Source organism: Zonotrichia leucophrys, chromosome 3, assembly GCF_028769735.1.
Source record: "Zonotrichia leucophrys gambelii isolate GWCS_2022_RI chromosome 3, RI_Zleu_2.0, whole genome shotgun sequence".
NCBI classification, from domain to species: Eukaryota; Metazoa; Chordata; class Aves; order Passeriformes; family Passerellidae; genus Zonotrichia; species Zonotrichia leucophrys.
The window spans coordinates 98,830,542-98,846,905 of record NC_088172.1 but is presented as its reverse complement, the minus strand read 5'-3'; the positions used below and the strand labels follow the sequence as shown (position 1 = coordinate 98,846,905).

Genomic DNA, 16,364 nt, shown 5'->3' with positions numbered 1-16,364 from the left:
CAGACCAAAGGTGGTGACCAGGGAGCTCCTGCTAACAGGACCAGCTGTGAACAAGACAGATGGGCCCCTCCACACTGTTCTGGGCCAATCTCTGGTAGAAACCCACATTATGCAAGAGCTAAGCATTGTCTGTGAAGGCTCTGGTGTTAGTCTCAAGTTTACAGCCTTGCTACTACCCACAGCACCAGTGACTTTGAGGGAATGAGTCTGGGTTCACCTGGATCAGAACTGAAATATATTTAGCAGCAGTTCTGGACACTTGATGCCTTTGACCTGGCAAACAGATGGACCTAAAATGTAAATAGATTGTGATTATTTATGCAGATATGTATTTGTATATACATATATATGTATAAAGATATGCAGCCCATATAAATGAACCCATATGAGAATTCTATGACAAAATTTTAAAACTTTTAAATTATAAAAAAACTGAACATCTTCCAATAGGAACCTCATACAAGACAAAGACATTTTGTGTATTTGTTCCAGCTTAAATTTTACAGCAGAAGTAAAACTGCAAAACAGAATTACAGACCACAATTAGCTGGTCCAGTATTTACTATCCAGCATTGTGATAAATATAATAGCTATGTTACAATCCTCTTTAAATATATGCAGCTGTTACCTGGTTTGGGTTTGTTTTTCAGTCAGAGGAACACTATTCTGATAAGTGCTTGGCCTGATTAGGTTAAACCAAATGTATTTCTACATCTCACTGAATGGTGTTGGTGCATCACAAATGAAGTACAGAAATATACTGGATGTTCACCTGCAGGAATAGCATATAGTTAGAATACAGAACACTGAAACTGCAAATTCTTTTGGCATTGTTGTTTTGGTGGGGGAAAAAAAAACCCCAACAAACCAAAACCACTGAAGCAGTTCCATGAGACTTGACATCCCTGTTTGACTAGTGTCATGAGAACAGCCCTGCAGTTCAGTCACATATCCATCCAAAGTCCACTCACTGCTTGTTTTCAGAATGCTGTACAGCTCTTCTTTCCATGTAAGATCATCTTGTCCTGTGCTTCCTCAGTCCAGAATAGTCCTTAAGAAAAGGAATGTTGCTTCCTGGAAGACAGCAGGGACTACAGGCATTATAGTTTTAATGAATCCACTAAACCAAGCAGCATTATCCCTGGAAAGGTGAATAGTTGTATAATTTGGTCCACGTTGTTGCAATTTTTTTTCTTTGCTTGGGTTTTGAAAATCATTTGCTGCAAGACATTGAGAAACAGGAGACAAACAGAATTAACTCAGCCATTCTCCCATGGTATTCTGCTTCTCTTTGCTGGATCTCTCTTTCATGTACCGTATTTACTGCTGGGGTTCAAAGTTTTCCTCTTTGCTGGTTTTAATCATGCATCCCTTGGTTCACTCGTCCTTGCACCTCCAGCCTTTGTTGTTTTCAGTCCTTAGTGATGATCTTTCAGTTAAGAGCTCACCAGAGTGTAGATCATGCTGAATGTAAAAGAAAGACACAATATGAAAGTATCCCTTTGAAGCATGCAGAGCACTTTGATTTTTATAACCCTTTGCTGTCTGTTCCTCAGGTCTGGCTGTAATGGCCTCTGCTTTCCTTTGCATTCCTTCTATCTCTCTAAAGCATCTTAATTATGGTGTATTCAAGATGGATATCAAAAGGCACTCAAGAAATAACAAATTCATTATCCACATCCTCCTGCACCACAAGCTGTGTTTGAGCTTTTTAAAGCTCAGTCTGATGTCTGGATTTGAACAGCAAAGAAACAAAACCATTTTGCTTTAGCGTGTTTGATCTTTCAAACTTCAACCAGCAACTCTCAGCAGGGCAGGCAAGGTTTTCCATGAAATTCCATTGTTTTGATTCCTTTGGAAAAAAAACTCTGTGCACTAGAAGAAACATAAAATGCAGCCACCAGCTGGACTGAATCCATACATATTAAATGCAACTCTGAAAAGCAGAGAAAACAGTATATATTGCCACAGCTCCATTTTGCTGCAATTCTAATTCTGCCAATACCCAGGAAAGCATTGAAAAACTGTCTCTAATTTATACTATTTTATCTAGCACCAGGCAGTGGATTTTGGATGGTGGCCGTGTTTTAGATTGAAGGGCTCAGAGGAAGCTGCACAGCAGGAAAGTCTCAGGATAAATGCCACACCACACTGCTGAGCTGACTTTGATCCCAACACAAAAATGTGGAGTTAAAAAATGCTTTTTCCCCAAAAACCTCAATAACATTTAAAAGGAATATTGAGAAACAGCAACGTGCAGCAGTGACTCCTGAAGGTGTGGTAACAGCAGCACAGGTCAGACACCAACAATCAGAGGAGAAAAACACATTTTTCTTCCACCAGCACAAAAACCTGCCTTGCAGAGGGATGACATGCAAGACTGGCTTGAAGAGGCAACTCTAAGCAAATACATCATGGAGGAAGGAGTAGAAGAAAACTACAGCATCACCTCCATTTAAAGTTTGTTAGAGTTTGTTGTCCAGTAGTTTTTATGGTGTGACTACACTGGGATCCTGGCAAGGCCTTACCTTAAATGATTCTGATGCATTTTTGCTCTGAGCATTTGTGCCTGTGCACTAAAGACTGTGACAGCTGAAAGGGGCAGGGGGACAATGCCCAGTTGGTGTGCACATCTCCATGAATACACTTTATTTAGGGGTTTGGTTCATGCACAGGCTTTGCCCTGTCATGAAAGGGAACCTGTAGGAATGACTAGGGGCATGGTGCATCCCATGTTCCAACCCAACATCTACCTACACATTTATTTACCATCTTGAGTATTACTACACCAAAGGTATAGTATTTTTATAGTATTGAGTATTACTATATATAGTATAGTATATAGTATTGAGTATTACTATACCAAAGGTATAGTATTTTTATAGTATTACTATACCAAAGGTATAGTATTTTTCTTATGATTCTCTGGAATCATATTATTTGATGTAATGCCATTAGCTCTATTTTACCATCCCAAAAGATCATACAGACAAGCAAAATTTATTTCCTTTGGTTGGTGCTGGGGCCTGGATCAGGCCTTAGGTAAACACTAAATATTCTGTACTGAAATGGCAGCACTAAGCAGGAGTGCTTCCCTCAATCAACAGCAGAAGCAACCTTTTATGAGACTAAGGACATTGTCCAACTGGTTCCAGACATTCCTAAATGCAATTCCACAAATGAAATGAGAAGCAGCTTAGTGAAATGGCCAGACTTACCAGTAGAGATAGTAGAAGAAGGAAAGGAGGTAGAAGGCCAGCTTACACCAGGCCTCTTTCTGGCAGTAACTCAAGGTGTCTGCGTTCATGACTGCAGGTGGATCATAGGCCAGCTCTGAGCTGTCTGCTGGGCAACGAAAATACCTGAAAGAGCAGGAGAAGACACCTGGAATGATTCTCTAGTAATCTATTTTAAGTATGTGCAGACACACACCTGACTACCATCTTCCATGATATATCAGGAATTCCCCTTTCTTTCCCAAGTCTCTACTTCCAGACATTGTAAAAATCAGGATGCCAGTCTAAGCACTCCTTTCTTACAGAACCAAGCAATTAATGAATGTGGATTTTCTGTGGTCTATTAATTCTTCAGATCAAAACATTTCCCCTTCCTACAGAGTTATTTCTGGCTTATCCACTCATAGCTCACACATTGTGAGTGACAATATATGGTGGTTTGTGATCACAGAGAAGAGGAAGGATTATGGGGCTTTTACTGCACCTACACAACTGATTTCAGACACGATGAAAGGTGACAGTCCCAACCAACTGGTAGCTAAGTTCCTCCAACTCTGAAAAGGAAAAAAGCCAATATGGAGCAATGTAAGAAGTGGCTGACCAATGTTTTCTACATGTGGCATTGCTCAAAAATTTTCATCCAAATAATTTTCTTAAAAAAATATTTTTGTTCTTACACAGGACAAATTTCTAATTATTCTCAGCAATGACTGAGTAGAAAATCATTACAAAGAACTTTTTTGGCAAAGGAGCTTTTGTCTCAGGTAGTTTGCAGTAAAAAGCAAATGCAAAACAAACAAAAAAAAGAAGTCCTCAACAAAGTTAATGAACTGCTCTAAGATCAGCACGAATCAGAGGAAATATTGTTATTTCTGCTGCTTTGACAAAGTAAGCAGAAGATTGCTGATTGCTTACAGATGGATAGACAGACAGGAAGATCTAAAAACATCAAGCAAGTGATCAGCAGCAAACTTTGAAAGGAGATGTTCTCAAAATAACTTTGCCTTTCTCCCTTCCAATGTCAGTCACATCCACGTACAACCGCTAATAAGATTGCTATTTCTTTTATGGAGAACCACAGGTGGAATCTTGCTTAATTCTCTTCATTTGGATGAAGATATTACACCGTGTCTTCCCATGGTTCTGTGCAGAACTTTACACAATGAACCCAAACCTGCCTGTGGTTAAAGCAGGAGTAACTATGGAGTATCTATAGCAAAGCATATGAAGAATCATGGAAAAAAAAAAAAAAAGAATTAAAAGTTTTCTCCAAAGGATGATATCGTTACTTAGAATCAGACAATTTTCCCCTTGGAAAGAAAAAAAAATTGTTTTTAGAAATTTTTTTAATGGGTCTCATTGTCGCACTAAGGGTTGTTAACCCTTAACAAAAGAGCAGCACAAGATATTGTCATTTTTATTGCAGCACAACAATAGAGAGAAAAGCACTTGTAGCTCATTTTATTTGCTTCCTGAGAACTATACTGGCACTCTAATTTCTGAATAATACACTTTATCATATGACTCTGCATTACCACCAAGCTTTTGCAGAAAAGAAAAGTAAAAAACTACTGGTTTTCAGTTCCTGGTTGAGATGATGATTTTGACTTTTTTACAGAATTATTCTTCTGCTACCATATGTACCTTTGTAACACAAAGAGACCCTGACAGACAAAAATCATCTGTGCTTTTACAAACATTGTGAAAATGCAGAACTAGGGAAGTCTCCAGACTGACTACCACAAAAACTGATATCTTTTGGTTATTCTCAGAAGCAACAGAAGGTTGATCCTCCACTAGAATGCAGAGGGAGATGCAGCAGCAGTAGCTGCAGCCCTGTCTGGAAAACAACAGTAGTCTTATGTGATAAGTTCTGGAAGCCCTTCAGTGAATATAAACACAATTTAGAGGTCCAGAGTAGGAGCACTCCCCACTTCTTCATATAGGTAGTGTGAAGAAACAGCTCTTCATCTACTCCAATCCCTACTCCACAAATCTCTAAAAGAGGATTCCCTTGCAGAATTTCCCTACTGTACACAAAGAAAAAAACTTACTTTACACTGAAAAAAATATCCAAAAGCTGCCAAAGAAGATGAGACACAAAAATCTGTCAACCTTCCCAGTCTGTTTCACAACTACAATGGAAAGGTTTCCTTACTAGGGCTGAATGAAAAGGTCCAAGCTCTTTCAGATATGAATTGTCTTGCAATTCCCCATCTGTGAAGTATTTAGAGCCTCACCAAGCTCCACATTCAGATTCCAGCATATTTCACTTCCATATTTTCTCTTGTGATGAGTGCATCCTGGCACCCTTCCTCATATTCATCCAAGTAACTGAAAGCCACATTGTATTATCATATGTTCTCCTTAGCCATTCTAAATCATGAAAAAATTTCCTTTTTCTCTGGAAATGTAGGTTTCAGTGGCTTATAGGCAAGAGCCTCTAGGCAAGGGATGCTCATCTCCACTCCTATCACTGTCCTTCATTGTTCACACAACCTGCATGTGTGCTGAGCTGACAAGCAAGGCTAACAAGCAGCCAGCATATAAAAGAAGGGCTTACCTCCAGAAGTGATAAAAAAGCAAAGGAACATTTAACCCCAGCGTGAGCCACTCCTGAGCACATAAAAACATGATGCAGAAAAGACTGTGGATGGAGTACTCCGGCAGCACCAGCTAAAAGGAAAGGAACAGAAAGAACAGAAGTCAGTAACACAAACACCTCTTTGATTTTAGTCACCTAGGTAGTTTTTCAGAGAACAAATCAACTCTGCAAGCCTTGCAAGTCACCTGTGTGTCTGTCCCTAGACACACCTCAGCTGTCAGACAGCGTGCCTTTGAGTAAGGAGCACAGCACCCAGGGCCAGGTTTGTTAAGGCTCTATGCAAGTTTGTACTCCAAGACGTGGGACAAATCACTTACTGTCTCATCTGGTGTTCCAGATCTCTCTCTACAAAACATACATTATATTAATGCCTCCCTCACAAAAGCATTTTGAGATTAAATGAATGCCAGTAAAAGAGTTTTCAAAGAATGAAGTGTTATTACTGAAGCATTCAGAGAGGAAACAAAGCTAATCCTAATGCTTCGCTTCTACATTGGAGGAATGTCTCTGGAAAAACAAAGCACTGCTTCTACCATTTAGACATGTTATATACAACTTAAAGAGATCAAATCCATTACCAAGTCAGTCTTGCAAGCACAAACCCACTAAGACAGGAAATTCACTTCCTAAGAAAATCCAAGGCTCCCTACACTCGTTGTTTCAGAACCATGACGATTCTTTCTATTAAAAGAGAAAATGAGTGGGCAGCTGGCAGAAGCAGAAATGTATGTGATGTTGATTCAGAGTAGTTATTTCAAAAGGCACTTTGCTTTCTTCACTGCTTTCTCATTTCTTAGCTGTCTTTCTTCTCTTGTTTTCTTCCCATGTCTTTTCTCAGAAATCTCTGTTTCTTTTCAAGTCACAGAAAAGACTAAGTTCCAGCAGTGCATATTTCTCAAAACTAGACAAACTCATACACAACTCATCTGCATGCACTGCTTCATCTTGGAGATACATCAACCAAAATTAAATCCCAAAAGGCATTTGGGGGCTTTTTTTAATGACAATTCATTATCATCTATCAAATAATTAAAGTGAGCCCTATTTTTTTTTTAAACAAGGTAAAATTTACTACACAGTTTTTCCAAACAACTACTCCCATAGAGCTGTGCTGCAAGGAATTCCATCATCTTGGCTCTAGGAGGCTTTCCACCTCACATGGGACATACTGTTTTAATGCATTTCACTTCAGCACTTGAAGAACTTAACAGATTTGGGCATCTCCGTGACTGTGCCTTCAACTAAAACATTCTCAAGGGCTTATTTTATGGGGATGAGAAATCATAATACAATTATATACTTCAGATTCCAGATGGTACTTATTTATCACTGCTGGATCTTTTTTTTTTTTTTCAGTTTGAGAATGTGATTTACAACATGACTATAACCTTTCCCCAAAGAATGATTCATCTTCATAACAAATTGTAGACAAGAAAGGTCTTCATGATGTACATCTGCCCACTGAACATCACAACACTCAAAAGCATATTACATTCATTTTCACATATTTGATTGCTGGTTCCAACACAATACACAAACTTAGCTAGACTGCAGCCCTGGTGCCTGATCAGTGGGCTGGCTGGTAATAACAGGGAAGGAAACCCACGGTGAATATTTATGCAGAGCTAGAAAAACAAACCAAGAATCTGCAGTGAAATTAGAAAGGAAGCAAAGGAAGCTGAGGACTCTCAGAAGTAGGCTCACTTTCCAGTCACAACTTCTGGTGTAAATTAAATCTATCTATACTTGTGGTAGAATAGCAAAAGGGTCATTGATGTCTCTTCAACCTTTTCTTGGAGTGGTATTTTCCTGTAGACATAAATAAGAAAGGATCATTGCTAATCACTGTTTCTGGAGAGAATTCCTGCAAAGAAGGAAACAAAGCTCAGCCTGCAAAGTCAGTTACATTCAGCTGATGTACTTCACAGACCAAATCTAAATGGAGGTGTGAGACTTGGAAGCATAAAGCATAGAAAGGCACTAACTAACAGCAAGGCTTATGAGGTCAAGTAAATAACTAAAATAAAACACTGCCTCAGTTCTTGGCTGTAAGAATCATCCTGCATTTTGACACTATATCCTCTGAAAACAATGAAAACTTCAAATCAACTTTAGCAAACATGGGATTCAGCTCCTGGAGAGAAGAAAGCTGGCTGAGAAACAAGCAGCAGTCAATCCTTGTAGCTCCTGCTGAGGTACTCAACTGCAAAGCAACTTCAGTGGTACAGATAACTGCAACAGGAACTAAACCAACGTCTTTAATTCATTCCTGTGAGAGCATAGGAAGCTGTCAGATGGTAAACATGTTAGGATATAAATAGTACACTTCTATTTTGAACCAGGAACATCCTGATTCAAATAACGACCTCTGCTTTCTGACACAGCTCAGGATAAAGCTTGTGGTGGTTATGAAACATGGAGGAGAAGGAGAAACTGCCATAGCAGCACAACCCTTAAGGGAGGCAACTTGGTCACTTTGAGTCCCAAGCTCAAATGGCACCACAAATCTATCACCAGAAATTCAGATGGCTGATATTTCACTGTGGAAAACCACAGGAAAGCCTGAAAAGGAAGTCAGCTTCTAGAGAAAAAAAAAAAAAGCTGCTAATCAGAAATGCCTTCTGCTACAACATAAGCAAGGAAAAAAGAAACCACTGTAACTTTGTTAGTGTTGTTCTGATATAACTGTACAGTTAAGTAAATGTCCACATCAGTAAACCCTGATTCACAATTTATCACTCACATTTAGATGTAAAACCTTAGGTGGGTATCATGCTCATTACCACCTCACCAAAGAATTCATTCTCATATGAAGTAGTACACACACACTGCACATGGAGATTGATCTTTTCCTAATTCCATAGAAAACAAAGCAGGCTTTGCTGTGGACAAATACCTAGGTTTGGATGAACTCAAGAGCAGGAAACAAGCACTGAATTCAAGCACTTATCAGCAGCTTCTTTCTGTTTATAGGAATAAAAGGACCTCTTTAGAGAAGCTCAGCCCTAAATAAAGTTCTGTTTCCCATTTCCTAAATCTATTCTGTTGTTCTTATACAAAAGATAGGTTTATCTTTTTCTCTCTGTACCTTCCCTCCTTATTCTGTTTATTACAGATGGATACCTTCCTCTCAAATGTAATTTTGATATTACAGGACACTGTATCATTTTTACATGGAATGACTCTTACAGTTTGTCTCACCAGTGAACAGGGCCCATAAAATACCTCATAGAAAACAGAACTGGGAAGATATTAGGAAGATATTATAGCAGGAATAATAATATCCCTTCATCAGTGCTATTAAATTCTCACAAATCTCAAAGAGTTTTCCCACTCTTAAGCCACTGAAATGTCAAGATGCTTCTTTCCAGCACTTTGCTTAGACCAATGCTCCTGAGTGCTACACACTAATAATAATAATTCTCACAGAATTGCTGTTCCTTCCCCAAAACACCCAAGAGTCTCCATCAGTCTCCATCTGCGCCTGTCAACCTCCACACTGCAACCACAGATTTTACACTGTACCCAGAAATTGCCAGCCATTACACACTCTCTACCCTACCAGAGCTTCTGAGAGTCTTCATTACACTGTTGGAGGCTGAAACAACTTCCTCTCTTAATGCCTGCCTTCTCCTCCCACAGACAGCAGGAAAATCCTGCAGAGAAGTGGGGGTTGAATCTCCTTCTGGTGATTACCCCAGTGCAAACGTGTTGTTCACCTTAAAATCACACCAGTCCCTTTCCAACCACCTGAAAGCAACAGAAAACTTCATCATGCATGTGTGGAATCACTGCCAGGCCCCGGATGAGGTCTGATCCAAGTGCACTCTGCTTTATTGCAGTGGTTATTGCTACTGCATCTGCCTGCACTAGAGGAGGGCTGCAGCTTGTCACTGTGGGGCTCATTTGCTGCTTTTTCCACCACATCCCTCACAAAAAGCTGACAGAATCAGTCCTCATCAATAGCAGGGCAAAGAGGGGGTGGAGGTGTACCCAAGGTTTTCAGGACACAGGAGTTATTTCAATAGCACTTTAAAGCCCATCCCTGCAGAGCCTGCCAGAGCTAACCTGGGTTACTGGGGAGTGTCAGCTGAGTTAAAGACACTGTGAGATCAAAGGAAGATTATTTAATGACTCCGAAATTCCCCTAACTGAACAGCACAGACTGGAAAAATCAGAAATGTAGTGCAAGAAAGTGAAAAAAAGAAAGCAAAACCACACAAAAAAATAGTAGCAGCATGTGCCTTAGCCCAGACTGTGTGTGTATGTGGAATGTACATACTCTGAAACAAATCATCTGTTTCCTCCTGCTGCTGCACAAACCAAAGAAGAAGGGTCAACTATGTGTGATTTAAATACACAGACCATACATCTTAATAATTCCAACAGTTTTAAACATACTGTTTGCTTTGATCAAACAGACGAAACACTAAATTTTACTCTTGAAATACAAGAAGTCTTCCCACTTTTCTAGTGTATCCTTCTAATCTACTTTAAATGATTTGGGTTACTTGACTTCCAAAACCTCTTCTGAAAGGCTGCCCTAGAGCCCAATACAATGCTGTCACAGTAAATATACTAAGGTTTTCAGTCCAAATATTCAGGTCCAATTTATTTCAATTCTCCTGTTAAAATCCACACTTGCTTGTGTCTCTACAGACTGTTTGCTAGTTGTTAATTCAGTAACATCAAATTGTTATAACACAAACATGTAACAAAACCATTTTAAGTAATTCAAAACCATGTTATACAAACCTCTAAGAGTATTTAGCAGTTTGGTAGGTAGATTTGTGCATGCAGTTCAGAAGAAATGCTTGGGAAATGGATTCCAGATCATCAAAAGGACAATGTGCAGCTGAACCTACTAAATTAATATATGCAGCTTTACATTTTATCTGGGGGAGAGCAGCAGCACACATATTCAAGACTTAATGTTACAAACAAAATGCAGAGCACAAGTTAAAAAAAAAAGAAAGATATAACATCTGTGTTTTCACCCCTCCACTCACTGCTTGGGATCACAATGAAACAAAGCAGCAAAAAGCCAGTTCTTTTTGAAGGTAATTTAATTATTCTAAAGAGCTATTGGAATTTCTTTAAACATTTCTCTTAAGTGGATGTGAACATAAGTCACTCCACAGCACAAATACCAGACAATGAAATGAGTAACACAAAGAGCCTAATTACTATTCTCACTCCATATCCATCTGTGACACAGTACAAGATCTAATATTAAAAGACAGGATTTCTGGATGCTCTTTCCATCTCAGCTACTAAACACATTTATATTTAGGCCTATCATTTCACTTCTCATTGTCTCTCTCTCTCTTCTGCAACATGGGGATAATTATATTCAATTCTATATATTCCACTGGAGCTAGTTTCTGACTAGAATGTTTAAGCTTTTACTTAAGACCAGTAATAACTTCAACAGGAGTGAGAGAAGAGAATCAGGTCTTTACAGGACACTCATCAGGAGTATCCATAAATATTCTGGTATTGCAGAGCCTGTAGAAGGTCACAGCAGCCAACAGGTAAAAAGGTTATGAAACGGATTTAAAAAAAGACTGAAAGGTCTGCAGGGCACCAGCACAATCCAAGAAGTGCCCCATCCTTGGCAGGCACGTCATTAGGGCAGATGTGCTGTGATCTTACAAGTGCATCTCCTCTGCAAACTGTTCTTTTCCACTCAGCAGGGATCAGGAGACATCTTTATGACCTTCCTTTTTCTAACGCTAATTCCGAACCAGCGACAGAAGCTGGGTTAGCAACCCCGGAGCGCCAACTCCTCTAATTCCCACAGTGCTGGCAGAAAACAGGGTAATAAACCTCTCCTTGCCCTACCTCACTTTGGTATTTCAGGCACAAGCAGCCAGGACACCCTGCAGCTGGGCTGCTCCTGCCGCCTTTGTGTGCTCCCCCAAAACCGGGGAGAACGGCAATTAGCGCGGCAGCTGCTCATTAGGAGCTACAGAACCAACCCCCGGTTCACAGGCAGGGCTGTGAATGCACAAACCTCAGGGATGATCAAAATGAAGTTCAGCCATCTGCAGGGCTCAGGAAGGGCCCTCAGGCCTTCTCCTGGGGGTCTGCCCAAGATTGACATTTCCATAAATGCTGGAAACGAAGTGTTTGCTAAAGGGCTGTTTCCACATCGGGTGTGTGAAGAGTGGCAGTCTGAGGAAGCAGATTTGGTGCAGTGCAGACGTGGCAAAGACATTTCCCTCCCTGGCACTACAACAGCTTTATAGAAATCAGCAATGAGATGCAAGGCAGGACATTTGACTCTCAGCAGAAAAAATCCCTGCATCCATAAACAGGTATGGGGTGAAATCATCGTGGCAAAGACATTTCCCTCCCTGGCACTACAACAGCTTTATAGAAAACATCAGAAATGAGATGCAAGGTAGGACATTTAACTCTCAGCAGAAAAAAACCTGCATCCATAAACAGGGATGGGGTGGAATCATTGCGCTCTACATTCAGGAATTATGCTGCTTTTTGTAATTGCTCAGTAGCTTTATAGGGTGTGATCCCAACTTAAAGCCACACTGAACATTCTGCCAAACATAACAGTGACCTCTGGTTTAACTTCCTTCGTTTTATTAAAATGCAAATACTTACTTTATTGCATACTGGATTAGAGCAAATATAGGCCATTAGCAAGTCAAATTCTGCCAATATTTCAACACAGCTCTGAGGAACAGATGCATAAATTGCATCACCCCAAGTGGCTGAGAAGTACACTGCTCTCAGGAGCACAGTATAGACAACATTACTCATCTACATTTTGCTGCATCTTTAGCTTATTCCACTGTTACTTGTGATGTTCTCCCACTGCAAGGACTTATGTTTACAAATCCTCCAGAAGAGGACTGGGAGAAGCTGAATTGTAGAGCAAGAGGCCATCAGTTACAGAGTGACACTTTGTTTGGCACCTTGATTATTGACTAAACACTTAGAGATGAGATTAGCAGCAAAATATAGTCAGTGAAGCTGAAATAGTTTCATACAGAAATATTTTCATGGGTAGTAACACTGTGAATATCTCCCTTCAAAGGATATTCCAGTTTTCATCAGGCATCACTCTGGCAAATCCTGCTTCCCCCCTGGAGTAGAAGAGGAATAAGGACCAAACTGTGGCTGAGTCACAAGTTTGAACTCTTCACTCTTGCAATAGTTTTCCTAACTTCTCCCATTACAAGCTCCCCCTGCCATGAGCACCTGGCAGACACAGCAGGATCTATCTTCTCATTATCCCTAGGTAAGCACACAGACATCCTTAGGCAATTATTGCTAAAAATAACAATTGTTATGTTCTAACTTTTCAAAAGTGCTGAATTCAGGAACTTGTAAAATTGACTAAAAATAGTGTTGGCACAATTCACTTAATCAATGAGTGTCGGTAGTGAATGAATTGCCTGCCAGAAATACTACACTTCCTCTCAGTCCTTTAGTCCTATTTTAAGGGCTTTCTTTCCAGATATGATACTGTATCCAAAGAAAGGACAAAAGGGATGATATTCAGTATTTTTACTGCAATAGTAATATTTTTTAGTAGATATGAATGCAATCTCTAAAATAAAACAGAAAGTGTGAAGAAGAGATGCACTATCTCTAGTCAAGCAAAATTTAAGGGATAATTTGTGTACAAAATATAAATACTGCCCGTTCTTTGATCCCAATTCTATTATCAGTTCTGCAGAATAGCTTCTGTGCCAAGTTCCATTCTTTCTGATGAAATTCAAACTATGTGGGCGCCCAAAAGACTATCTGAATAGGGAATGCCCAATTTTATCCCATTCCACACTTCATAGATAACAAATAAGGCAGAAAAGAGTTAAGAGAGGGAAAGAGGGAAGCTTTTAGATTATCTGTGCTGAATTTTCTGTCAGAGTGCAGCATTGAAAAAGGCAGCTTGGTAACAAAGGTACTGAAGGCCTGGAAATCTATTACAAGATTCAGGGAAAATCATTATGTCCTTCATCCTTCTGGTGCAAACAAAACCTCTACCAAGTGTGAATCACTGTGAATATATTAACTCCCTCCTCATTTAGGCAAGCTGCAGAAAACAATTAAACCAACACAGAGCTAGTGAAAGTGTGTCATACTTCAGCTACAAATATTTTACTTGCTTTTCTTGTATCTCCACTTCTCCCGTGGAGATACTTCTTTCTTTCTTTCCCTTGCACAACCTAAGGACAGCCTCACTGTTTACATGAACAGAAGATTTAGAATTTATCTCCTGCTTCTTTTGACTAGTGAGAGATGCTGTGTGAAAGTTGTCTAAAAAGAACTCCACCATAAGTCATGATTTTCATAAACTCAAAATCGTGTACTAATACATTTTTAGCTAACTTCACTTTTTACCCTTCAAGTGTAAAAAATATTCTCTCCTAATGTAAAAATATCTTGTCAGAGCCACTCGGAAGGCCAGAATAAAGTTGGCTTTATCATGCAATAGAAGTTTAGCAGTACCTTTCAAGTAAGAATGGAGTACTGAAATACAGGCCAGTTTTGGGTTTCTCACACATGTTTAGAGTGTAACGCATTTTAAAAAGTTTTGGGGCACTTCAAACAATGGAGAACTTCAATGAATTTAGTTTTATGAAGCATGATGTAATCATAGTCCAAATCCAGATGGAGAGAATATGAAGAGCAGGGCAAACTTACACATACAAAATCTGCATGTACAATTAATGCCTCTGAAACAACAATATCCTTTATTCCAGTGGCTGCTTGCAAACTCTGGAATTTCTTCTGAGGCAGTTTGGAAGCTAATTTTGTGTGTGCATGTATAGCAGAGGGGTGTAGCTCATACTCAGTGTGACATTGACAGAGATCTAGCTCATCTTATTGCCTCTGTTCATTAGTATTTCTGTAGAGCAAACATCCCAAGCATCTAAACATACAACACCAGATAATTTCATTCCCACCAATCTGACATCAATGTGACCACAGCAGTTTGGGTCTGACTCCAAACTGGGCTGGATTTGAACAGCTGCTGTAGAGATCCAAGACCCCATGCAATTATTGAACCAACAAATCATCAGACCCCTCAAAAACAGCAAGAAAAGTTTTACCTTTGGTCAAAAACAAAAGATTCAAGCTCTGCCTGCAAACAAGAAAACCAAGTACATCTCCAAAAACAAGATTTCTATCATCAGAACAACTGTGCAACCTTTCCTTTCCTGTTGTGTACATGTCTTGTGAGTGTAAACAAATATTCTTCAGATTTATTACGATGTGGTTTTGGTAGCATCTGGCACAACCAGGCTTTACTCTACCTGAGAGCAAAAGCACTGCTGTAACACAAACACCAACACAAGCATTATGGAAAAGGAGAGCCAAGTCTTGCTGAAAGTCATCTCTCAACACAACCTTTAAAAGATCAAAGTATCCAACTACGAGAACAGAATGCAAAATTCAAAAAGTGGCAAAATGTAAGACAACAGAACATCCACCTAAAGACAACAAAAGCAGAGTTGTATTATATTTTCTTCCAGAAAGACAAATGTGTAACAGCCTAAAACTACCCTTTTGACTTAAGACAGTTTTAAAACGTGAAGTTTTCATGTGATAACGTTAATTTATAATATCACTGTAGTCCCAATAACAGATCATATGTTTAAACCTGTAAAAAAGGATTAATGAACATCTGTTTCAGATTCACATTGCCAGTTAATAGCAAGTTCAGATCCTGGCAAAACTATCTAATGGGATCCAATCAAAAGCATTCAACTCTGTTCTGAACCACTGAAATTGCAGTGCAAAGATTGAGGAGGAAAAAAAAAGGCTTTTAAGATTATAAAAACAATCTTTAAAATACATAGCATTTACTTAAATAGTTTTATACACTGCCTGGGTATAACCTTCTGTGTTGCCTTGAGTCACAAGGAGACATTGAATAACAACCTGGGTATCTGCAGTATTTTTTCTACCCACAGAATTTTATATTCACTCTTCTGAAGACATCCACACTGTCCCTTGATTGGGGTTTATATTCCCAGTCACTCTGTGGGAAGGGTCTCCTGACAGTTTCCCTGCTGCCCAGAAGATTACTCAAAACTCAGCAGTTTCCTCACATTGATGAGGTGTGAAAAGAGAGAGCATTAGATACATCAAGAAACATGACATGTACTGAGAAGCCAGCAGCAATGATGAACTCTGTGGTCTCTAATGAGAGTGGACAAAGTTCATGTGCTCCATCATTGTAACAATTGCTGCTAACAGGAAAAATGTCACACGATGCCATTTTTGGTTGCCTTTTGTGATCTTTGTTTGAGCAGCAGTTTATCAGAGCTCTGGAAACATCATCCTCTTTCTCCTGTAAGGCAGAATATCACTGCCATTTCCACAGCCCAAAAATGCCTGATGATTAGACTGAAAATTCTGTTTTCCTCTTAGATAACACAAGCACCTAAGCTTCAAAGACAAGTCCACTACCAGGTATGAGGAAACCTGGGATATATTAACCCTGCAGACTTTTCCCTCTAAGTGTGGCTATGCTGCAACATTTTCTT

The 16,364-nt window shown here is 39.5% G+C and overlaps 1 protein-coding gene across 2 annotated transcripts in view; it reads right to left on the bottom strand.

Annotated features, from left to right (window-relative positions):
- Window positions 1-302: 302 nt before the first annotated feature.
- CNIH3 (cornichon family AMPA receptor auxiliary protein 3) overlaps window positions 303-16,364 on the bottom strand; it is a 53,816-nt gene continuing 37,754 nt past the window's right edge. The window contains exons 4-7 of one of the 2 annotated variants that reach the window (XR_010439654.1): window positions 5,800-5,912; window positions 3,219-3,362; window positions 1,316-1,464; window positions 303-1,220 (exon numbers count right to left, since the gene is read on the bottom strand). Coding sequence is in view for 1 of the 2 variants with exons in the window: in XM_064709477.1 (XP_064565547.1) it covers window positions 1,437-1,464; window positions 3,219-3,362; window positions 5,800-5,912 (285 nt within the window). In the remaining variant the exon portion in view is untranslated. Of the gene's footprint in view, window positions 1,465-3,218; window positions 3,363-5,799; window positions 5,913-16,364 lie in introns of both variants that reach the window. The other variant, XM_064709477.1, reaches the window with a different exon arrangement.